The sequence below is a fragment of the Megascapheus bottae genome, chromosome 3 (genome assembly GCF_031878675.1).
Source record: "Megascapheus bottae isolate mThoBot1 chromosome 3, mThoBot2.hap1, whole genome shotgun sequence".
Classification (NCBI taxonomy): domain Eukaryota; kingdom Metazoa; phylum Chordata; class Mammalia; order Rodentia; family Geomyidae; genus Megascapheus; species Megascapheus bottae.
The window spans coordinates 62,809,158-62,834,175 of NC_143511.1; the positions used below are offsets into that span (position 1 = coordinate 62,809,158).

The 25,018-nt window shown below is 46.1% G+C and overlaps 1 protein-coding gene across 1 annotated transcript in view; it reads right to left on the reverse strand.

Moving 5' to 3' along the window:
* Gabbr2 (gamma-aminobutyric acid type B receptor subunit 2) overlaps window positions 1–25,018 on the reverse strand; it is a 327,777-nt gene that overhangs the window by 104,176 nt on the left and 198,583 nt on the right. The window contains exons 5-7 of the mRNA XM_090330311.1: window positions 23,482–23,547; window positions 18,797–18,997; window positions 6,062–6,298 (exon numbers count right to left, since the gene is read on the reverse strand). Coding sequence (XP_090186437.1) covers window positions 6,062–6,298; window positions 18,797–18,997; window positions 23,482–23,547 — 504 coding nt within the window. The remainder of the gene's footprint in view (window positions 1–6,061; window positions 6,299–18,796; window positions 18,998–23,481; window positions 23,548–25,018) is intronic.

Sequence of the window (25,018 nt, forward strand, 5' to 3'; positions counted from 1 at the left end):
GCAGATCACAATGGCACAGGCAGGGAATGGAGCCATGGCCGATGGACCCATCAGCTCCCAAAGATGACAAGTCCCAGAGTGGCTGAGCTTCAGTTCAGATGAGTTCTTAGAGTTCTGTTTCCTGACTCGCTCAAATTCATCTTTTTTTTTTTTTTTTGCCAGTCCTGGGCTTGAGCTCAGGGCCTGGGTACTGACTTTCTCAAGGCTAGAGCTCTACCACTTGAGCCCTAGCACCACTTCTAGCTTTTTTCTATGTATGTGGTGCAGGTCTTCGTGCATGCTAGGCAAGCACTCTATCACTAGGCCAAACTCCCGGCCTCTGGTGTTTGGTTTTTGAGACACAGTCTGGCTAATTTTGCCAGGGATGGCTTCAAATAGGCTATCTTATTTGTCTTATCTCTTGAGTACCTGGGATTACAGATGCCTATCGCCATACTCAGTGAGGTTTTCTTTTAAGATAACGGGTGGTATTTCAGTCTCAGTAGAGATAATTTAAAAAAAATTACATATAAATGTTAAAGGACAGTTCAGGTAGGCCTGGATTTCTCTCTGCCAGCAAGAAAAGCAAACAGGTCATTGACCTCTGTAAGTACACCTGCTGGCCTTTGAGCAGAAGACAACAGCCTCAGCGGAGAGGCCTTAGCCAGGGTGGCCTTGCCTGACAGATGTTGCACGAAGGGGTTCCAAAGTTGTGTGAGAAGCAGGCAGACGATGAAAGAAGCTTCTACTGTTTGGATAAACTTATGGAGCATCCCCTTTCCAAGTTGTTCATATTGAGTGCACTCACAAGAAGTGAGGGGCAATTTCCAGAAACAGCTTAGCCGGAACAGAGCCTCACTTCAAATGCTCATCCCCATGAATGTCTTTCCATGCCTGTGGCCATGGCCACAAGCTCTGGTGGACACAATCTGGAAAACCATGCTATACAGTGCCCTGGTAAGAAGATGAAGTGTGATCTTATTAGGTTAGCTCATTGTGGGGCACCACAAATGAAACAGGACTTCTCTGGACTCAGAAGACATGTTCACCAAAGGGCCTGTTGTGGGTACCACCCTGGGATCGTAGTCTGATGCACTCTGAGCATTTGTTCACCTTGTGACTAAGGACAGCAGCTTTGTTTTCAGAGCCTGGAGCTAGGGAAGAATGAAATCACCCCACCTGGAAAAAAATATATACTAGGCTTTGGTTTTCATCTGTGTGCTTAGCAAAATGTTTTAAAGGGTTGTGATCTCCAGTTCTGAGTGTGTTAGGCCCTGCAGGGCACTGAGGGGTTGGGAGCCAGATGTCTGCAGCCTCACCCCATCACGAGGCACAGGGTACAGACAGAACTCAGAGTGGCACCTGCCAACCATTCATACTTTAACTTTGTTTGCTAGGATACAGGAAAGCGAAGAACAGCCTTTTGGGTGCTTTTTTCCTAAATAAACCATTATTTCTCCCACCGCTCCCTGACAGAGCTTGGATACTGGCCCACTGATTCTTTATCCATCTACTTGTCCATTATCCCCAGTCGAAGGTGTGTGGACGTGCATTGTTCAAAATAATTTTCCACATTGTTACCTGAGAATCATGCAGATGCCAGTGAACAAGGAGTTCTGAAGAAATCAGCATAGCTGAGGTTCAGAAACCTTCCTGGGAGGTTCTCAGTGTCTAGACACTCAGGAAGCATGGTCCTGAGAGAGCTGAGCCCAGGTCCCAGCCCTTTATCACTTTCACCAAATGGGTGCTGGGAGTGTGTTGAGGCTTTGGGACCTCAGTAGCTACTTCTCAGCTGAGACTCCTGGCCGCACACTGGCAGAGGGGGTTGTTGGTAAAGGAGCTTCCTGGGATTTCCAGGGCTGAATGGGACCCTAGGGCTGAACACGACAGTTGAGCACGCAGGGAATCACATTCACAGGACACCCAGGCTGTCACACCCAGGGCAGTCCCTAAAACTTAAACAGGAGGCAGAGCTCCAACCTGGGATGCGTGGAAGAAATTTCTTCATCAACCTGCCAACCAGAAAGCAGGCCTAGCTCCCAGCAGAGAGCACTGAATCAATTGGAATTGAGTCATGGATATAATTAATTTAAATGTGTTTAAATGATTTTCTGTATAGTAAATGTGCTGAATGAGGGTGACCCAGGATACAGCAGCTACCAAAGAGGAGAAAAATGGTTACCATGTGTGCTCCATAATGAAAGCGCTTCAGAAATAAATAAATAAATAAATAAATAAATAAATAAATAAATAAATAAATAAAAGGAAAATGCTTCCCTTTATTTCTCCTTCCCTTTCTCTTATTGATAGTTGGACTTGGCCTTCTGTGGTTTCCTGGGCCATGGAGGAACTTGTGTCAAATGTCGTGTGTGTGTGTGTGTGTGTGTGTGTGTGTGTGTGTGTGTGAGAGAGAGAGAGAGAGAGAGAGAGAGAGAGAGAGAGAGAGAGAGAGCGCGAGAATGACAGAGAGGAGGAGGAGGAAGAGGAAAAGGAGGAAAAGGAGGAGGGGGAGGAGAAGGAAGCAAGGAAGGAAAGCAAGACTAGGTCACTTCTAAACCTTCCTCAATGAAAGGCAGGCCTGCCTAAAGAGAAGGGGATAGCATGGGACTGAGAGAAGCATGCTCAGTCTGGCTCCTAACACTCAGGTTCTGCCAAAGTGTCTCATCTAGTGACTTCAAGTTTCCTCCCTGTCTGGGCCTCACAAGGACCCTGAAGCTAGAGATGTTCAAGTTTGCTTTTGGGTCTGATGTTTCTTAAATTGAGAGTCACAAACAGGAGCAGGTATCAAGGAATTTCCCACTCAAAACAAGTCATCTTGGCTCCTCATAGGGCCTTGTAGACAGTCCTCGCTAATTACTTATCAAGTAGGAAGTATTGGGCTTGGTTGGAAAGGAGCCCTTACAAGTGGTTATGAGCCAGCTCCAAGGAAGCAGCATCAGATAACTAGGCAAAAATGCCACATCCAGGGCTTAGAGAGGTACAAAGATTTCCTAAATTCTTCATTCATTCATTGTTCGTCTAGTTCAGCTTCTGATTCCAGATCGACGCAAAGCACAGAGTAAGTGTGCCATCTCAGCACCATCACTGCTCCTTCCTGAAGCCTTGTGAGAGGCTTCCTGAGTTCACACTCATGAGAGTGTGCGGGAAGGGAGGGAAGGACAAGGAACCTAGTGGCTGGTGCCATGTCCAGCTCTCCAGGGACACATCTGGGCAGTAGTGGAGAGGAGCTGCAGAGAAAAGGCAGAATACGTAGGGCTCTGGGCTCTTCTGCTAATGGAAAGGTTCTTCTTTAACCTAGTTTATATACTAGGCCCCCTCTGGGATTTTATAATAAGAGGTTCTGTGGATAAAAGTCATTAAAAAAAAGCAAAGAAAAGAAAACCAAAACCATAGCCTGGAAAAGGCTGTTAAAAGTTTCCATCCTGAATCTAGGCTGTGCTATAAAGATGTGCTGGGCCAAAAACTACACAAAGCTTTTGCTTCTTGTGGGGGTGGGGGTGGAAGTCCTGGGGTGTTCAGATCCCTCTAACCAGGGATTTTGGAAAATTTACTCTGTGTGTGTGTGTGTGTGTGTGTGTGTGTGTGTGTGTGTACAAGTGTGCTGGTCCTGGAGCTTAGAATTCAGGTCCTCACACTCATTTGGCTTTTACTCTCAAGGCTAGTGCTCTACCAGTTGAGCCATACCTCTACTTCTAGCCTTCTGCTTGTTAACTGGAGATAAGAGACTCATAGATTTTCCTGCTTGGGCTGGCCTTAAAGCCTGATTCTCAGATCTCAGTTTACTGAGCACTACGATTACAGACATGAGCCAACAGTGCCTGAGTAGGGGAAATTTCCTTCCTTCCTTTCTTCCTTCCTTCCTTCCTCCCTCCCTTTTACAAATTTCAAAGCCCTGCAGCCACCTGCAGTGCTGGTTTTCAAATTCCACTGTGCATTATAATCACCCAGAAAACCTGTGAAAACACAGGTTTCTGAGTCTCACCCAGAGACTGAGACAATGTGAGCCTGAGATTCTGGTGGGTTTTTTTTTGCCAGTTGTGGGGCTTGAACGCAGGGCCTGAGCCCTGTCCTTGGACACTTCTCAAGGCTAGGGCTCTACCACTTGAGCCACAGCGCCACTTTTAGCTTTTTTTCTATGTATGTGGTACTGAGGAATTGAACCCAGGTCTTCGTGCATGCTAGGTAAGCACTCTACCACTGGGCCAAACTCCCAGCCCAAGAGACTCTGCATTTTTAACAAGCTCCCAGGTGCTGCTGACTGTGCTTCCAGAACAGTCAGCTTATAAGATCAAGACCAGCATGCTGAGCCTGTCTCTCCAGAGTGGCCCCAACTTAGCTTCCCTGCCCCATTATCCATATCCCCAATGCACTGGTCCAGATAACTATCCTCTCTCCTGCCCCATGTTCATCATGCCCTATCTGGCTACAAAGCTAGACCTTCCCTCCACCATATTGCCACTTCCCATTGCTCAAGGTATAGTGCCTATACCCCCCTCTTCCAAGAAGCCTTCCCAGACTTCACAGAAATCTCTCCTGGCTGGGCTTTCTGTCCCCTGCTAGATGCTTTTAACATCTCCATGTCTTGCCCAGATCTCACTCTTGCCCAGATCTCACTCTTGCCCAGATCTCACTCTTGCCCAGATCTCACTCCAAGATAGGGAGTTTTTTTGTTTTGTTTTGTTTTTGGCCTGTCCTGGAGCTTGAACTCAGGGCCTGGTCACTGTCCTTGAGCACTTTTTACCCAATGCTAGTGCTCTGCCACTTGAATCACAGCACCACTTGCAGCTTTTTCTGTGTGCGTAGTTACTGAGATATCAAACTTAGGGTTTAGTGCATGGTAGGCAAGCACTCTATGACACACTCTCGGCCTAAGGGAGCCCTTCTTCTCTGGGCATCTATATCACTCTGTACGGCCTCAGCACCTGCTCAATCCCCACACACCAATACTAGCAGCAAGTCCCTGTACCAGCATCTGGGCATTTGAAAAAAAACCAAAAACACACCAATCAGCTTCTCTTATGTATTCCATGATGGATCCACTCTCTAAGCAGCTCTTAGAACAGATGGCAGCAGTTTCATCCATCCAACCCATGCAGACCGATTTCCTCTATGTGCTGCAAAACCCTACCAGGAGACATAAATGAGGACCACTCCCATCCACAGATAGAAATTACAGTAATGTGAGATGCAGTAGGGACGCCAGACCCTGGTTCCCAGCCCAGCCTCTGCCTCCAATTAACCATGGTACTCAGTTCTCAAGCTCCAGCCTCTTCTTCCTTGAGAGATAACAATAGCATTTTCTTTCTGTGAGTGGCATGGAGGACAAGGACCTATTACCAACAGCAGCAATAGCTTCTATTTCCTTGGTGCTTAGCATTGGGCATGCATTATTGATCTATATAAAGTACTTAGAGTAGCGTCTAGCATATGCTAAGTACATAAGAATCATTAGCTATGCTATGTTCCTAACTTCTATGCATGATATAATTTTGTTGTTGTTGCTTGTATTTTTGTTTTTTCCTTCTTGTGTGGGCCTTGGGACTTAAACTTAGGGCCTACATACTGTCCATTTCTGGCATTTTGGTAGTTAATTGGAGATAAGAGTCTCCCAGATGTTCTTGAACCATGATCCTTTGATCTCCTGAGTAGTTAGGATTACAAGTCTGAGTCACCGGCACCCAGCTAAGGCATGCATTATTATCTGCACTTCCTGAAGAGAAGACTGAGACTCAGGGCAATCAGCTTGCACAATAAAATATTAGCCAGTTGAACTGTGCAATGGCTGATCTTTATAGCTCCCTTAGGACACAGTATTATCCTTATTTTAATATGAATGAAAATTGTATAGTTCAAAGAAGGTGACCTATGAATAAAGGCTCAGGATTTGAACCTGACCTTGTATCCCAGGAGCAAGTGCACCTTTCTTAGTTCTGTGATTTCTGGAGAAGGGTTTTTCTTTCCTATCACTGGCCCTGCACTCTCATGATACCTTGCTCCCCAAATTTCAATCATCTCAAAGAACAGGTTGCACACCAAGTATATAACATGCCTAAAGAGGACAGAGTCAGAAGAGTGCACTGACCGTGACACCGAAGAAGTTTGTCTCATTCATGGCATTGAGGATGATCTGGCCCAGCTTGTGGTCTGTGTAGTTGAAGTCCTGGATGCGCTGGTGGCGGCTGCCGGCATGCAGCGTCTCCATAGCCCTCTGCAGCGTCTTGGCGATAACCCAGATGCCGTCATAGGCGTACCCATGGAACTTGCTGGGCCCCACGCCTGAGCGCTTGTTGTTGTATTCCCTCTCATACTGCTGTGGAGTCTGCAAAAGCGAGCGAGGAAGAGGGCACCAAGTTACATCAGAGGCATTGGACAGTGCCTGCTGTGTGCCTGCATGATGCCGGGCCCTGGATCCTCTCCCTTTTTCTCTTTCTTTTCCTTCCTTCTTCTCTCCCTTCTCCCTCCCTCCTTCTCTTTATCTCTTTATTGGTTGCTTCCTTTGTGTTGGTCTTTGGACTTCAACTTAAGGCCTGGATGCTAACCCTGAGCTTTCTTTACTCAAGGCTAGCGCACAACCATTTGAACTACAGCTCCACTTCCAGCTTTTTTGGTGGTTAATGGGAGATAAGAATGTCATAGACTTTCCCGTCTAGGCTGGCTTTGAACAGAGATCCTCAGATCTCTGCCTCCTGAGTAGTTAGCTGACTGGTGTGAGCCACAGTCACTGGACCCTTTTCTCTTAATGCTACAACAACTCAGAAGGCGAATGTCAAGGCTGTTTCCATTTTATAGATGAAAAGACCCATTCAGAGGCTCACTGGGTCCAATAGGGCACAAAGCTGGTGAACGGGGGGCAGAGACACAACCATCTGCTGTGTGCATTACTCAGTAAAGTCAGTAATGCACCCTGTCTAGCTGCAGTATTTACAGGGCCAAAGGCTACAGCACTCATGGAGGCCCACACACCTGATGTCTAAATAGTTAAGCTAAATCCAGGTCAACAAATGTTCAGTATCATGTCAATACATCTTCCAAAGGACTGGAAAGACCCAGTTTGAATTCAGAAGAGTTTCAGGCCAGACATTGCCTACTGTTCGCCTGGCTCTCTAAAGCCCCCACCAGCTCCAAGTTTCAGACTCAGTGGCCCATGGACCACCCAGAGTCAGGGACTGCCCTCAAGAACTGGAGTTGACCCTGGCAAGAGATCCACCCCAGGGCATAGAGAGGGAACTCAGGGAACGGTCTAGAAGGCTCCAGGAATGTTGTCCCCTGGGTGTAGTGGATTCTGAGGCCTGTGGGGCCAAGGCCAGATCTTCTTGGAATATGAACCCCTAGAGTTTGTCCCAGCTGCCCAAATGTACAGGCCTTCCACACACCTCCTCCCCTTCTCTTCTTGAATGTAATTGGGTTTGGGTATAGATCAATACTTTTTTTTTTTTTTGTGGGTCATGGGGTTTGTACTCTGCCTGAGCACTGTCCCTGAGCTCTTCAGGCTTCACCCTACCCTTGAGTCAAGCCCCACTTCCCGTTTTCTAGAGGTTAATTGGAGCTAAGAGTCTCAGGTCCTTTTGTGCTCGGGCTGGCTTTGAACCTTGATCCTCACATCTCAGCCTCTTGAGTAGCTAGGAATACAGGTGTGAGCCACCGTGCCTGGCTGAAACTGCCTTTTTAATACCACCTGGAAACCCACAGCTGTCTGTCCCTCTGGGCCTCTCAATTTATCCTGACCTCCTTGACCAACAAGGTCATCAGAGACCATGGCTTCATCTCTGGAAAAGCTGTCCTTGGGGGCAAAGTTTGCAGAGAAATCACTGCTTCCATCCTTGTCTGTGAATACTGGGAAAGGCCCTTAGTGATGATTGCCCAGGCCCCATGTGTAGACAGCCTGAGCACAGAGAAGTCAAGAGACTTGCACAAAACCACACAGCTCATGTGTGCTTGCATGGTCAGATGAGCCCCCTTCCCACCACGTCTGTGTCTTTCCTCTTTGAGGCTGAGATTATCTTTGCACTTGGGAAGGCAGTTCTAGTCAGGTGAGGGAGTAAATGTGCCATCCAAAAATGAGGGCTTTCAGTTGGGAACTGGTGACTCACACCCATAATCCTAGCTATGCAGGATGCTGAGATGTGAAGATCGAGGTTCAAAGCCAGCCTGGGCAGAAAAGTCCCCTGTGAGACTGTTGTCATCAATTAACCACTCAAAAACCAGAAGTGGAGCTGTGGTTCAAAATGATAGAGTGCTAGCCTTGAGCAAAAGAGCTTGGGGACAGTGCTTAGGCACTGAGTTCAAGCTCCAAAACTGAAAAATGAAAGCAAGCAAGCAATATTTTTGTGTGATTGGAGCCTATCATGACAAGAAGCACGCTCTCTTGTGGGGGCATTCACACAGGTGACTGTCCAGACATGAGCATGTCCTAGTGTCAGGGTGTCTTACTTGCTAGGCAGGCATAAAGCCATGTGAGCCACACCCTGGACAAGCCTAGGCTTCTACCCTACTACCTATTACTCACACACAGCTGGGACCACAGGTGAGCCCCAGCTCACATGGCTTATCTGTTGAGATGGGAATCTGAAGTTTGCCTGGGCTGGCCTGAAACCGTGGTCATCCTGATCCCCACCTCCTGTTTCTGGGGTTACAGGTGCGAGTCATGGCACCTGCTTTTGTTCTTTCTTAGCTCAGCTCAGATTGGGAGCTCAGGCTTTTCCCCAGCTCACACTTTCCCTTGGAAGTGCAGAACCTCCAGCCATCACTGAAACACACAGCAGTGTGTCCCAGGGGCTCCTCCAGAAGCCAGCCTGCTTCTCTGCCAGCACAGCTTGTCTATCCCAGCCACCCAGTTAGTCACACACTGCTGCCCACTGTAGAGTCTCAGGGTCTGTCCAGGCAGGCAGGCTTTGAAGTGTTGTCATTAGTTGTGGCCATTATCAGTCCCCCTGGGAACATTCAGTGGTCCAGAATGAGGTGTGCTCTCTTCCTTACAATTCTTTCAATTCCATCAAGCTTACTTGCACCCCACGGCTTTCGCTCTGGCTGTTTGCTACATCTGGTAACTTCCCCAGCTCTGTGCCTCCTTCAGCTGAGCCCCAGCTCTCCTTCTTCTGTCTTTACTTATGGCTCCATATGTGTTCTGATTACTGAGCTGTCGTTTTTATTTTTTTTTGCCAGGCCTGGGCTTTGAATTCAGGGACTGGGCACTGTCCTTAGGCTTTTTCAAGGCTAGCGCTCTATCACTGGAGCCACAGCACCACTTCCAGCTTTTTCTATGTATGTGGTACTGAGGAATCGAACCTAGGGCTTTGTGCATGCTAGGCAAGCACTCTATCACTAGGCCACATTCCTGGTCCGAGCTGTCTTGTCTTCAGACCAGATAGTACCTGCTTAGGACCTTTCTACACTTCTATCTTTCCATCTGTAAAATTCAGAAATATGCCTGTTGATATAATCTAGGGCCAAAGAATTCTCTCCAGAGAGCAATAAAGAGTACAATTCCATGTTGAATGAAAGTACTTTCTGCCGTGTGTCCTTGGCAATAGGAATTTTCATTAAAAAAATCATTGTCAGTTTGCTAAAAGGAAAAGAAATGAAAAATCTACTTTTATTTTCCATTTGCCTATCTCTAATTGATAGAGTGAGAGCTCTAATTGATAGAGTGAGAATGAGCTAATACTAACCAGCCATTATTTTTTATTGGGTAGTTTCCTCTTTGCACCACATTGCTATGGTGATAGTATGTAGTTATGCCTTTTAAAGGTTTATTCTGGTATGTTTGTTATTTTCCATCTTTTACTACTTGACTGCATTTTTTTCTTGTGGGTCATGGGGCTTGAACTCTGCCTGGGTGCTGTCCCTGAGCTCTTCAGCTCAAGGCTACCACCCTAGCCTTGAGCAAAGCCCTACTTCCTGTTTTCTATAGGTTAATTGGAGCTGAGAGTCTCAGGTCCTTTTGTGCCCTGGTTGGCTTTGAACTTTGATCCTCAGATCTCAGCCTCCAGAGCAGCTAGGATTACAGGCGTGAGCCAATGCGCCTGGCTTGACTGTATTTTCTTTGATTTCAAATGTGATTTCAGGTTGTGAATTCAGCTGTTGGTTAGTTCTTAAGTATTTAAACATTACTTCAGAGTACATCTCTCTGATTCATCACTTTAAGTATAAAGAGAATGAGGCCCTTTGATTTTTTTTTTTCTGTCCTACTGGATTTCTCCTAGGAGTAGTCTCTGAGGTAAATGAAGGCATCCAAGGGTGATGGTATATGTCTTAGTCAGATTTCCATCACTATAACGAGGTGCCTAAAACAATAAACTTACGGAGAAGAAAGGTTGTTTTGGGCTCACATTTTTGAAGTTCAGCCCAGATTTACTTGGCGCAATGATGCTGGCCATGGTGAAGCAGCTCAGTGTGGAGGAGAACACATGGTAGAGTAAACCATTCACATCCTCTTCTAAGGAACAAGGAGAAAGAAGCAGCTGGGGTGTACCGAAATCCCCTTTTTGTTTTTGAGACAAATTCTCACTATGGAGTCCAGACTGGCCACTGGCCTGGAAATCATGACTTATCTCAGTCTCTTGAGAGTTGGTATTACAGGTATAAGCTACCACATCTGGTTTTCAGATGATTTTTCTAGACAGTTATCTAACCAGAATGTGGTTCTGGGTCATCATCAAGGCTTCTCCTTAAAGTAGGGGATCTGGACCTGAGGGAAACACTGCTAGCCTAGGCAGGAAAGTCCATGCAACTCTTATTTCTAATTACACACCAAAAAGCTGTGGTGCAAGTTGTAAAGTTTAGCTCAGGGATAGTGCCCAGGCCTTGAGTTCAAACCCCAGGACTGACAAACTGACACATGAGCACGTACACACACGCGCGTGCGCGCGCACACACACACACACACACACACACACACACACACACACACAAACAACAACAACAACAACAAAATACATTCAGAACTTCAGGTGTAGCTCAAGTAGTAGGGTGCCTGAGTTTATGCCTCAGTACTGTGTATTTGTATGCATATGTACAGACCTCCCCTGTGGGAGGTCCGATTCTAGAGCCTGCTTTGGAGAACTGGTGGATCCTCTCAGCAGAAACTTCCAGGGGTTTGTGGCAGCCCTTCTCTTTGGGCTGAGCACTCCACCTTCGAATGCCTGCTGCTCTGTGTCTCTTGTTCTGTGGTGCAGATAGCAATGGCGCAGTGATGCACTTTCGGCTTGTTATGTCTTCCTGTGGAGCCACATGCCACATGGCTTCTCCCTTCAGAGGGCTGACGAGAGGGACATATTCACTCTGCCCAAGTGACAGTCTCTCCCTGTTAGGTTAAATCATCTCAGCTCTCACTTCCACAAGGAGACTGATGAAATGGCTTATGCCAGGCTGAAGTTTCCACCAAGGACACTTAGGAAAGGAGAACACAATAGAAAAGACATCAGAAAGCTACCAGCACCACAGGACTGAAGGATCCAGCAAGAGAATTGGTTTGAGATGGTTATAGCATTCTTGCTGGTTTGTGAGGAGGGAGGTTTGTTGCAGATACAGCCAGTGCTTGAGTAGTCCCTTGCTGGAAAGCCCATGGCTATAGTGCAGAATCACCAAGACGGCAAGATGACAGGGAACCACAAGAGAGGAAGTCCAGCATCCTAAGTGATGCTTCATGCTAGATATTAAAATCTAAGTTTAACAAAGCAAGGGGCCAAGAAACCAAGCCAAGGGAGGCAGGGAGGCAGATCCAAATAGAGCTTTAGAACTGGGAAGATAAAAACTAGGATCTAGAGTCAGTAAACACCCCTAGGGTTTCTGGAGAGAAGCACTAGGAAACAGAGCAAATCAGAATAGGCCTTGTCTTTTAAACAACCTGCCTGAACCTGTATTTAAGAATGTTCTCTGGAGAAATGCAATACCACACAATGTTTTTGTAAAAGAGAGAGGAAAGGAAGAACAAAAGAAACAAAATTGAAATAAAACCAGAGGTGACCCACAAGTCTTGAAGTCCTTGACAGGGTGAACTTTGAAAACAGCAAGGTGCCCATGTTAAAGGAAAGAGACAGGAAGCTACAGCTGCTCTCTGGCTATCAGAAATCTACAAAATGAATAAGAGAAAAGAAAGAGGAAATTCTAAAGATGAAAAAATACAACTACTGAAAAAGAAAGAAGGAATTCCATAGATGGGCAGTGTTAGAGACCCAGCAGAAAGTAAATTAGAGAACAAGCGCTACTTAGTGGTAAATATTCAGACTGAAAGAAGCACGAGGAGGAAAAGTAATGGCAAGTCAGAAACAAGCACCAGAGAAACACAGGGCACATTGGAAATGGGCCATACAGTGGTCACTGTCATTGGGGAAGGTGAAGAAAGGGACACTATTCTAGAATTCCCACCAAGGCTTCAATTGACAGCTTCATGAGGTTCTATAAAGCCTGACAAACTCCAGCCAAGACAAACATAAAGATCTCACTTGATCACAGCACATAAAACTGTTGTAGACCAAAATAGTTAAAAAGAACTTTGAAAGGCACAATGAGTCTGATAGCTGACTTCCTAGGAGCAGTAGGAGCCCAAAGACAATGGGATCTTGGCTATAGTCATGAAAGAAGCTAATAGACAAGCTAGAGCTGCCCCCAGCTAATAAGGGAGGAAAGCAGGGATGGGAGAGGGGAAGGAGGTGATTGTAGTCAAGAGCGCATGGCATATAACATAAAATTAAGACAAGTAAGGGAAAGAGTAGGTCAAAGGGGGTGACATCAATCAAGAGGAATGCTTTTCATAAACCTCTTTGCTAAATGGTACTTCCTTTGTACAACTACTTAAAGGTAATTTTTTTTTAAAAAGGGAAATGAGGAAAATTTTAACTAACCAGAAACCAAGGTAAGTTGTATCCATTAGACTCACAGTGTATGAAGGATGGAAGAGAGTACATCAGAAAGACAGTGATCTTCAACGACTACTTTTCCTCAATAATACAGATTTGATTAGGGAAAAAAAAAACCCAAAACAGAGAGGAAGTAGAAATAGTAGAAGGGGTTAATCCCCTTCTTCTTTGGCCCTTATGCCGTGGCCAAAATACCCAAGAAAATATTAAGGGGGAGAAACTTATTAAGGACTTATACTATGAGGTACTGGTTTTATAAAACTGCCATGGTCAAGGCAACATGGTGTAGGGTAAAAGACAAAGATCAAGGAAAGATAATTGAAGGCCCAGAGATTATTCACACTACAGACAGTCATTTGATCTATGACAAAGGTGACACTGTCATTGGGAATAATGGCCCTTTCAATAAAAGGTCCTGAATCAACTGTCTATAAGGAAAACATCAGTCTTGATCTTATTTTGGAGCATGCATGTAGACTCTATAGTTCAACTTGAAAGGTATAAAAATATTTGAAAAAAAAAAAGACAAGATAGGAAAATTTCTTCATGATTTTTGATGAGCAAAAATCCAGGCTGGGTACTGGTAGCTCAGGTATGTAATAATCCTAGCTACTCATGAGAATAAGATTGAAAGGATCGCAATTCAAAGACAGTTTGTATAGAAAAATCTGTGAGGATCCATCTCTAAAATAAGCATTAAAATGCCAGGTTAGAGGAATAGCTCAAATGATAAAGAACCAGTCAAGCAAGCAAGGTGGATGAGCAAAAGATCCAGTACCATAAAAAAATGCTTATACAGAACAAAAATATACTAATCATAAAGAAGACTAGTAAATTGGATTATGTGGGCTGGGGATGTATCTCAGTGGTAAAGCACTTGCCTAGCATCCACAGGGCCTTGTGTTCAATCCCCCATAACATTAATGTAAATAAATAAATAATAAAATCCCCAATAAAATAATTTTTTTTTTGCCAGTCCTGGGCTTGAGCTCAGGGCCTGAGCACTATCCTTGGATTTTCTCAAGGCTACAGCTCTACCACTTGAGCCTCAGCACCACCGCTGGCTTTTTTCTATGTATGTGGTACCAAGGAATCAAACCCGGGTCTTCATGCATGCTAGGCAAGCACTTTAACCACTAAGCCAAACTCCCGGCCCCGTAAAATAAATATCTTAAAGTAAGTTGGATTATAGTAAAATTAAGAATTTCTGTTCATCAAAATCTATCATGAGCCAGGTGCCAGTGGCTCATGCCTGTAATCCTAACTATTCAAGAGGCTTAGATCTGAGGATTGTGATTCAAAGCCAGCCTAGGCAGGAAAGTCCATGAGACTCTTATTTCTAATAATGCACCAAAAAGCTGCGGTGCAAGTTGTAGAGTGTTAGCCTTGAGTAAAAAAAACAAAAAACAAAACAACTCAGGGACATTGCCCAGGCCTCGAGTTCAAACCCCAGGACTGACAAACTGACACATGAGCACGCACACACACACACACACACACACACACACACACACACACACACACCACAAACAACAACAAAATACATTCAGAACTTCAGGTGTAGCTCAAGTAGCAGGGTGAATGAGTTCATGCCCCAGTATTATGTATTTGTATATGCATATGTATGTGTATATATATGTATATATGTATCTACACATATACATGAATAGATAAACCACAGAATGGGAGAAGAGAAAATAATACAAATAATTATAAAATGTTTCATATCTAGAATATTTTAAAAGTTTCTACCTATCTTCAAGGCCACTCTTAAATGAAAAAAAGAACTGTAAACCCATGAGAAACAAGTAGATCATCCAATAGCCTTGACTAGGCAATTCCAAAAAAGAATATCAAAGTGACCAATGAAGAAATGCCCGGCTACATCAGCTATCAGGAAAATGCAAGTTAAAACGAGAATGAGATATCACTACATAACCCCTTAGAGAGACTAAAATGAAAACTGAGAGCATCCAATGTTGTAAGCATGTTCAGTACCTGGGCGCCCCATTCTCTGTTGAAGTGGGGGCGGGTAAAAGGTGTAACCTCTTTAGAACACTACTGAGCTGTGTCTACTAATGCTGAACATATGCTCACTCTATGACTCAGAAATCCTACCTTTGAGTTGACCTCAACAGCAATTGGAACACATATTCATCACAACACATCAAATGCCCAGAAATAAACCAAACAAAACATGGGTGAGAATTCTACTGAGAAAATTATAGAACCTTTCCATGAGAAATTGAAAACTTACATAAATGCAGAAATATGCAAACTTTTTGCATTGGATGACCATAGTACCAAACGGCTACTTTTCCTCAATAAACACAGATTTGATTAGGGGAAAAAAAAACCCCAGAACATTCCCACAAGAACCAGGACAGATTGGTGTGTGTGGTGATGACCTGATTTAAAATGTACATGGAAATGCAAATGGCCAAGAATAGCTGAGCCAATCTCCAAGAACTGCTACAGAGAAGGGCCTATGTATTGACAGTACAAAGCTAGAGAATTCAAGGTGTTTTGATGAAAGATAAAGAGATGAAAGAGAAAATGAGGCTTAGAAATGGAAATATGTACCTACAGTCATTTGGTTGGTAATGGGTGATGTCATAGCACACTGTGTGGAAAGATGGGTTTTTATACAAACAATTCTACGTCAAATGCATAACCAGGTGGAAAGAAGAGAAAGAAGAGAAGAGAAGAGAAGGAATCACGATCCTTACCTCATACCACACACAATCACACATTGTCAGGCTGATTGTTGAAGACCAAACACCAAAGCTTCTACAAAACAAAGGCAGAAAAAGATCCTCATGGCCTTAGGGGTAGATGATATAAAAGAATTTCTGTCCACTAAAATAACCATTTATAGGACTTCAAGATAGCTGTATTTAAATTAGCACCCCAAATCTCCCAAGCATTTCAAATGGCCTTTTAGCTACAAAAATCCTATATAAAAATATTACATTGAGGGCCAGGAGTTTAGCCTACTGGTAGAGTGCTTGCCTAGCATGCATGAAGACCCCGGTTCAATTCCTCGGTACCATATACATAGCAAAAAGCCAAAAGTGGTGCTGTGGCTTAAGTGGTAGAGCTCTAGCCTTGGGAAAGCCTAAGGACAGTGCTTAGGCCCTGAGCTCAAGGCCCAGGACTGGGAAAAAAAATATATTACTTTGGTCAATTACCCAACTCAGAGAAGACCAAGACTATAAAACTAACAGTGTGAAACAATCCAAAGGCTAACATAGTTCACTTGTGCTTTTGTCCCATCATGCTATGGGGTAAGATTTTTGTGACAAATAGAAGCAGATTAAGGAAACCATGGTCCAGAAAGAAGTTGGGAACCATGAAGGTTGGATTGGAGTAATTGCCTTGGAAGACTTTATAAAGACTTCACAAAAGTTGAAGACACTGAAAGAAGCAGCAGGAAAAATCAGAGCCCTTGCTACAAGATAAAGAAATCAAGGCTTGTATAGACACCGAAAAGTTACAATCTTAAGCTCATATTAATATATCCTGCACGGATCTAGTGAACACACTTGGGGGGTCTCCCCATGGTACAGTCTCACAGTAGACTAGTATCAAAGAGTGACCATGCAAACTTTTCCTATCAATAACTCTCACTAAAAACCAAAACAGAACATTTTGCTGTATCTATAGATAATCTCTATAATCTGTAGATAGATCTAACAGATATCTACAGATTATCTATGTATCTATCATGGTGATCACTGAACTTTTTAGCATCCTTAAATTTTGCCCTTTGTGCCCACCCTGGCTGTGTGAGTTCCGGCTGTGGAGAGTGGGGCTCCTTGGTGGGTAGGAGGGACACTATTCAAGATCATCAGCTCAGCTGAACATGACCAGAGGAGCCAGTGAGTCCTATGTGGCTGGGGGTAGGAGGCCCTGAAGGACAGGTGGGAAATGTGGGTCTTCTGCTTGTCGGGGAGCTGAGGATGGGTGGGAGCTGAGCTCTGCAGTGGACCTGACACTTTCTGGCTCTCAGAGGCTGCAGGCCTCCCTGGGTGATTTCTGTCACCTTGTCACCATGGGGTCTGGTGGGAAACAACACTCTTTGCTTCAGAAACTGCAGGGGCAAGGTTGGATCTCTTTGTCTTTTGGAGTCATCTAGGTGGCCTGAAACTGTAGGGTGAGTGAGCAGCCCCAGTGTGTCCCAGGTACTGGGCATTGTGGGGAGCAGCTGTCTCTGCAGATTCAGAGAAGGCAATGGAGAGGCAAAAGCTGGAAATACTTTATCAATGCCAGGATATTTCCTCAGGAGACCACAGAAGATGACCTTCCTCAAGTGCCTGCATACCCCTGGGCAGCTCCCTCCACTGGGGTGGGGTGGGGCTCCATCCCTCTCAGTCCTTTTCCCCTTCTGTCTCCACCTGCATCCCACCCCTCTCAGTCCCTGTTCCTCTCAGACTTAGCCCATTTCAGGCTCTGCCCCTTCAGGTCCTGTCTATCCAGATCTCTGCCTCTCAGGCCACACTCTTCTCCGGCCACTCCCAATTCTCCATCTCACATCTTCCACCTTTCCCAGGTCTCCATTTACCTCTTATCCAGCTGCCTTTGGGGGTTTCTTCTTTAGTTTTTGCATTTTTCTCAAATTTCATACTAATTTCTCTTACTGTTCCTTTTTTTTAGATTTAAAGATATCTGTGCATCCAAGTATCTTAATAAATTACAGCAAATTTTGACACCCTTAAAAATAACACTTACCAAAATAAAATGACTTATTTCTGCTCATTATTCAACATCTCAAAAAGTTTTTCTTTTCCAGAGAGGCATTGATTTTGGTATGAAAACATTTCCTTCGGCATTTTCTAACCAGGTGCCAACATGATCTAAGGACTTGTTTACAAAATCCATCCTAATGATTTGCTACCTTTTGACAAATCCATAAATCATTGGTGTAGAAGTTGGCTCTGATTGAGATTAAATAATGAATAAAATTATTTATATATATATATACTTTATTATGATGTTCTTTTTTCTTCCTTTAGATGAAACAAGATCTGTAAGAGCCCTGGGTTGGGTGGAAATTTTAACTCTTAGAACCCAGAGCGTGGGCATCTTGGGATATGGACTGGGCAGGATGAGTATGAATACAACTGTTTTTTGAGGGTCACCACCCCTCAGTGTGGATCCTCTCCACCTTAGCATGGAATATGTTGGAAATACTGTCGCAGGCACCCTAGTATCCAGGCATTGAACAGTCAGTCCTGTGACTCCCTGGGGCAGAGGGTTGAAGATATAGTTCCTCCATCTGCAGTCTCATCCCCAGTTTTGCTAGCACTCTGCAACATCTGCTGTCTGTCCAGAAGGCTGGAGGGCTCCAAATCATACTCATTCAGCTGGGGTTCCCCACCCCAGCCCAGGACAGTGTCAATGCAATGAGACAGGAATGAGACTATATTCCAGGCCATGGGAATGCAGAACCAAGACCTGGAAGAGCCTTGAAGTTGGTGCCATAAAAGTCAAGACCATACTGGTGGCTTATGCCTTGTAGCCTAGCCACTGAGATTTGAGGATCATGGTTTGAAGCCAGCTCAGGCAGTAAAGTTTGTGAGATTCTTATTGCCAATCAACCATCAAAAAGCTAGATACAGGGCTGTGGCTCAAGTGGTAGATCATCAAGTGAGATGCAAGGCCCTGATTTCAAGCACCAAAGCAACAACAAAGCAATGCCAGGACCCAAGCTCTCAGCCAACCACAGTGTTGTACACCTATGAAGTGTTCCTCCCTCAGTAGCTTCTCACTGCTCCCCTAGAGGCATAGACAGCTATTTCCCTTTTACAAGTGTCAAGGTTCAGAGAGCTCAAGTCATTTACCCCATGTCGCATCACAGCATCCAGAATATTATCTATGTACCTTTGGCCGAAGTGATCAACTGGGATGATTCAGGGAGCTGGGGCTTGGGGCTGTGAAAGACAAACGGAGGCACTGACCTTCCCCGAGATGGTCTTGATCTGCTTAGAGCTGAGGGGCTCGAAGTCCACACCTATGTAGCCCTCCATGGCAGCCAGAAGGTTCTTGTGCAGGCAGCGGGATGAGTTGGCCTCTATGTGTACCTGCTCCCACCAGGCGGGCTCATACCAGCCGGGGATGATCCACTGGTATTTGCTACCATACATGCTCTCCTCGAAGGCCTGCAAGAAACGGGCCGGGAAGACAGCCGTGAGATGTTGGTCCCTTGAGAGGCCTGGAAGGAATCAGGTTTGCTTCTCCCCAGACTTCATTCCCTTTTCTAATACCTATTCTGTCTCCACCTTGTCATCCCTTCCAGGATATGAGCAAGTTTATAGACAACAGGCATAACAAAGTAATAATCGCTGAATGGAGCTGAAAACAGAAAGGCCTGGGAACATAAAAATATCAGGTTTTTTCGAGGTGAGGAGAACCATCTATAGACAAACAGATAAAAGGTTCCAACACCACTCAGAATAAATCTACATATTTCATGGTGAGCTTCAGAAAAGGGCAAAAAGGTGATTTATATTGCTCTCATCGATACTGAAGAGAAAATATAATAGGTCTTAGGGGAAATTAAGTAGTTTTCTTTTTTCCTCTTTAGCCCTAAAATGGACCTCCTATGATGAATACTAAGTGGCTGCATGGTACCTTTCAAATAGCCAAGACTGTTTCTTGTAAACGGGCATTTTCTGTAAGATTCCACTTTGTAAACTGAGAAGTCTCTACATTTTTCCATGTGTTCATCTGGGCATGCCAGATCTTCCCCAGAGGCCCCTTCCACTTATACGTCCTGCCTGCATCTTCTTTGATTGTCATTCCCTCCACATGGGAGGTGGCCAGACAGGACTTATTATCCTCATTCTGTAATGAAGAAACTGAAAACCAGAGAAGGGAAGGCACTTTCCCAAGGTCACACAGCCAGGGTAAAAGGTCAGCCTTGGCCACTGGGTCTGTTGGCTTTATCTGCTTCCCATTTCTACAGTTTCTAATATACAACCATCTGGCTTAGTTTATACTATAGTTATTTTATATCAAAATAACCCAGGGGTTCTCTTGATATAAAATAACTATAGTAAGAATGAGGAAAAAACTGGCAGAGAGTGAGGGAAGAGGTAACATTGTCCAAAAGGAAATATACTTTTTGCCTGGCTTATGTAACTATAACCTCTCTGTTTTTTTTTAACATTTTCAAATAAAAATAATAAAAAAAGTAAAATATTCTGAAAAAAAAAAAAGCTAGTTTGGAAGTCAGAAGCACCTAGAGCAATTTCTTGTAGGAATGTCATGTTCCATCAAAATGGGGTGCAGAAGGAAGTACCACACGTTCATTCCCCTGGTGGGTGGGCGTGGGGCTGGAGGAGGGGCAGCTGCAGGGAGCAGGCAGAGGGAGGTGTGATGCTCCGCTGAGTGCTTGTGCTGGGTCTCCAGGGGTCCTGGCTGCACAGCACAGAGTCCAGGTGACTGCTCTGAGATCCACCTTGTGGCCTGCTTGGCGTCCCAGGATGCCTGCTCTGTGGAGCCCCACTGTGCCTCTGGGGCCTCCCTGTTGTGGTCCAGGAAGGCTATGGACACTAAGCAGAGGCTGTGGCATACAGGGGTGTTCAAATGTCTCCAGGCGGTGAGATTACTCTGTGTTTCTCTGAGGGTGTAGCTTTTAATATAGGTGTGTGTGTGTGTGTGTGTGTGTGTGTGTGTGTGTGTGTGTGTGTGTGTATTTTGGTGCTAGGCCTGGTGCTTGATCTCAGAGCTTAGGCGCTGTCCCTGAGATTCTTTTTGTTCAAGGCTAGCACTTTACCATTTGAGCCACAGCACCACTTCTGGCTCTTTTGGTGGCATATTGGAGATAAGAATCTCATGGACTTTCCTACCTAGGCTGGCTTTGAACTATGATCCTCAGATTTCAGCCTCTTAAATAGCTAGGATTAAAGGCATGACCTACCTGTGCCTAGCTAAGTTTTCTTTTTCTTTTAATGTAGCACAGGCTGGCCTTGAACTTAATACCCTCCTAAGAGCTGGGACTACAGGCATGAATCACCACGCAAGGCAGCACTAAGCTTCTGGACATGAGGGAGTCCCATGAATGCCAGGTTATTTAGTCAATGGCTCAACAGTGAGACACCCCCCCCCCCGCTTCTTTTACTGAGGGGGAAACCCCATTTACACAAAGCTGCAATCATGTGCTTGATTGTTTGAATATACTATTTTACCTTCCCAGTAGCCTTGTGGGTTTTGTACTATTTTCTCCATTTTCCTGGTGAAGAAATCCAGGATGAAGGGCTAAAAGAATCTGCTAAACACAGCTAGGAAGCAACAGCAGCAAGACTCAAGGTCTGTGTTGGAAGTTTCATCTTTTCTTAGCCAAACTAACAAAAAAAGGGGGGGTGGTGTGCAGGAGCATGGCCTAGTGGTAGAGTGCTCGCCTAGCACGTATGAAGCCCTGGGTTCCATTCCCAGGTACCACATACACAGAAAAACCAGGATGTGGTGTTGTGGCCTCAAGTGGCAGAGCACTGAACTTTAGCAAGAAGTGTCCAAGGACAGTGCCCAGGCCCTAAACTCAAACCACAGGACTGGCAAAACAAACCAAAAAACACAACAACAAAACCTTCTGGAAGCTTCCTCAGTCTCACCAGGCACAGGTTGATAGGAAGGCAAGTTAAGGAAGAATCTGGGGCCCAGGCCAGGATGCACAAGGGCTGTCAGGATAGCAGGACAGGGGTCAGGGGCTCAAGGACAGGGTCCATGAGGTGAGGAGGGGGCTGAGCAGAAGCCTTGGCCAGCTGACCAGTGCCCTGGCTTGCCACATTCCCTGGGGGCCAACCCTTGACAGGGAACTTTCCAGAACACAGCTTTGCCCATGGAATGACTAGGTGAGGCCCCCAAATACAGTAGCCAAGCCTCACGACCGATCAGTCCAGCTGCCTCTCCATGTGGCTTTATCCAAGGGATAAAGCAGGCAAGGATTTATTGCTTCTGTTTTAGACATGAGGCATCTAGGGACCAGAGATGTTGAGTGACTGACCTAAGGACACACAGCAGCCAGTGCTTAAGCCTGAACTGAGCTCTGAAGGCTGGCGATGTAGCCAGGGCGGAGGAGACACAGAGACAGCCAGGCTGCTCAGCATCTTCAGTGCACATTTTGCCCCAGGCTGAAAATAAGCCCATGCTGGCTGGTGTCTTCGCTCCCACCAGGTGTCTGCTGCTCAGATCTGGGGAGCCCAACACAGTAAGGCAAAGCTGGGCTGCAGTGTTTGGCTGGCATAGCCACGATAGTCTCCTTCTGCTCAGTGTTACAACCTGGCAGGGGCAGGAATGCTCGCAGGCTCTGCGCTGATGACCCTCCATCGCCACTAGCTCCTCCATCCAGGGAGGAGAGGTGGGCAGACCTCCTGTGGGACTTCCTGCAGAGACCCCCAAGTTGCCTCAAGCACTGGTCCCACCTGTGGGGCATGGACAGTGAGCCTCAAGCTCTAAGCAAACCTCCCTGAAGGTTTCAGGGTTGAAGGCTCTAGGGGAAATGTCACGCTCACCCCAGGGCACCAGCGTTGCCAAGGAGATGCAGGAAGGGGGGTGATGGCCCAGGGCTGAGGAGACACAGGTCTGGCCAGGTGTGAGGAGGCAAGCAGCCAGGCTTAGGGACACAGACACGGCCAGGCCCAAGGACACAGGAGGCCCAGGTTCTTTGCTCCCTGATTCTGCCATCCAACATATTTCAGGATTTCCACAGTGCCCATGCCCCTGATATTTACAACCTTGCTCAGCTGCCTGACCCTAAGGTACAAGAGAAAAGAGAACTATGGATGATCCATCTCTCAAGATGTTTCCTGGAATAACCCTAGTCAAGGAGGGGGAAGAGGTGGGTAGACAATGATTTGTGTACCTGGGCTCTCATTCTGTGGGCTTATTCTTGACCTGGGGAGCATCAAGGAGTTGGGTTATCAAAACTAAGTTAGAAGCCCATAGGGAGAAAAAGTCATTGTTTCAATTAGGTTAAGAGTCAAGTGAACAGGGTCTGAGGCCTGGCACTGCCATGAGTGATGCTAGGGGTGAGGGGTGGGCCTCTATTTCCCCATGTGGAAAATGGGGAATCACAGCTGCCTTGCTCCTATTATGACTGGAAAGGTCAAAGGAGAAGAGGTGTTTTTGTGGTGGCCAGAGTAGTGTACTCCTGTAATCCTAGCTCTTGGGAAGATAGAGAGCTCAGGCCAGCTTGGGCTATACAACCAGACCTTGTCTCAAAAACCTAAACACAAAAGCTTTGTCACTTGTCACACACTGTGTCTACTTTGCAGCCAGCTTTGCAGGACTCAAGTTGGGAGAATGAAGAGTTTGCATGTGTCTTACACTCTGACCTGCATGCAGGCAGGGCCTGGGCTTCCCTCCCTCAGGCTGTACCCACAAGGAGCTCTGATGAGCAGCTCACTGAGTGGCCTGGGTGGATGGGGGGTGGGGATGGCAGCAATGGGGCTGGGACGGGTGGGGATGGTAGTTCAGAGGCCAGCTCTGATAGGGGACAAACACTGAGCGTGGAGCATCTGTTCCAGGGAGTCCAGACTGCAGCCTGCAACTCTGGTGACCACAGTGACCAGAAGGGCGGTGACCTGGCAGGAGAAGTTTGGTGACCCAAGATGCCAGTGACAGGACTGGCCACAGTACTTACACAGCAAAACACCTTGGCTGCCATGTGCTGGTCGAACTGGCCCAGGATGATCCGCACGTCATTCCCCTGGGGACAGAAGGACAGGGATGTGAAGGGGAGTGGTGACAGGTACCCCTAAGGGCTAGACACAGAACAGGCCCACACCCAGGCTGCCCTGGGGAGCTGGTGCAGAGATAAGACCCAAGTTAGACACCCTCATGCCCTCCCCCACCCCATCTACACCCTCAACAGCAGACCTCTCAGGACCTTCCTGAGCCTGTCAGGTATATGAAGGTCTCAGCACCACTAACAGGCTCAGGTGGCCTTGGGTGGCTCCTTTTCCCATCTCAGCTTCACTTTTCTTTTCCAAAAGATGCCTGAGCTAATCTGGGAGGACTGCCTGAGATAATCCCCTCGAAGCACGTGACACAGTGCCTGGCAGGTGGTGAAGTGCTTCTAGCCGCCAGCTTCCTTCCAGTTAGCAAAGTATTTTGCCATTCTCGGCACTCCCCCGACCAATCTTGACTTTTAAGGAAAACTTACAGCTAAAATTCTAGAAGCAGATTGCTTCCCAGGAGCTCACTGTGGTTAATAGGTGCATGCTGTACAATGACCCCTCAGCCATTCAACAAACATTTACCAAGTATCTGCCTGAGCTTGCCTCTGGGGTCCAGGTATTGGGGTTTTGGTCATATTCAGGGACAGGGATACAGCCTAGGCACTACCCTGCAGAGAGCACCGGGCCTGGAGGATGCATTGAGCATCCAGGAGGTCAGCTAGGTCCTGGCCAGCACCATCCCTCTGGCCATGGCCTCCTGGGAGGCCAAGTCTTCTAGGCGCTGTTGGTCCTCATCCCCTTCACAGGTCTGTGGCCCTCTGATGCATGGAGAAGAGAAGCCAGCCTTTTATGGATCAGTTTTTAGTATCGTTCAAAATTGGAAAGTGCTGACTTGGGGGGGGGGCAGGCATTTGCCTCATCGTGTGCTTTAGCAAAATAGAGGGCCTGCCTGCTAAAATCATCTTTCGTTTGCAAGCAAGAATGGAAAGTAGAGGGGGGGGAAGCTGAAGCATGCTTGCTCTGAAAGGACTTGAAAGGATCTTTCGCAGCACAGTTGACGGAAGATGAGCTTTTGTCACCACCACGTCTGCAGTGCTATAAAAAGTCCAAGCTGCTTCCGTTCATGGACAGACTCCCAGGTGCACTCCAGGGCCAGTCTCCTTATGGCTGCAACTGTAGCACACTGTTTCCTACTAACAGCATCCATCCATCCATCCATCCATCTATCCATCCATCCATCCAGCTGTCCGTCCATCCATCCATCCATCTGTCCGTCCGTCTGTGCATCCATCCGTCCATCCATCCAATATGGAATATCTGCTCTATGTTACTAAATGTGATACAACAGGAATAATGCATTGTGTTGTGGATTCTAAGTCCATCTCTGGCTGTATGCCCTTGGTCTTACATCCTGGAACCCTCATTTTCATTTCTGTATATGGTGTGTGTGTGGGGGGGGATTGAACTCAGGGCCTGGGTGCTGTATCTGAGCTTTTGTGC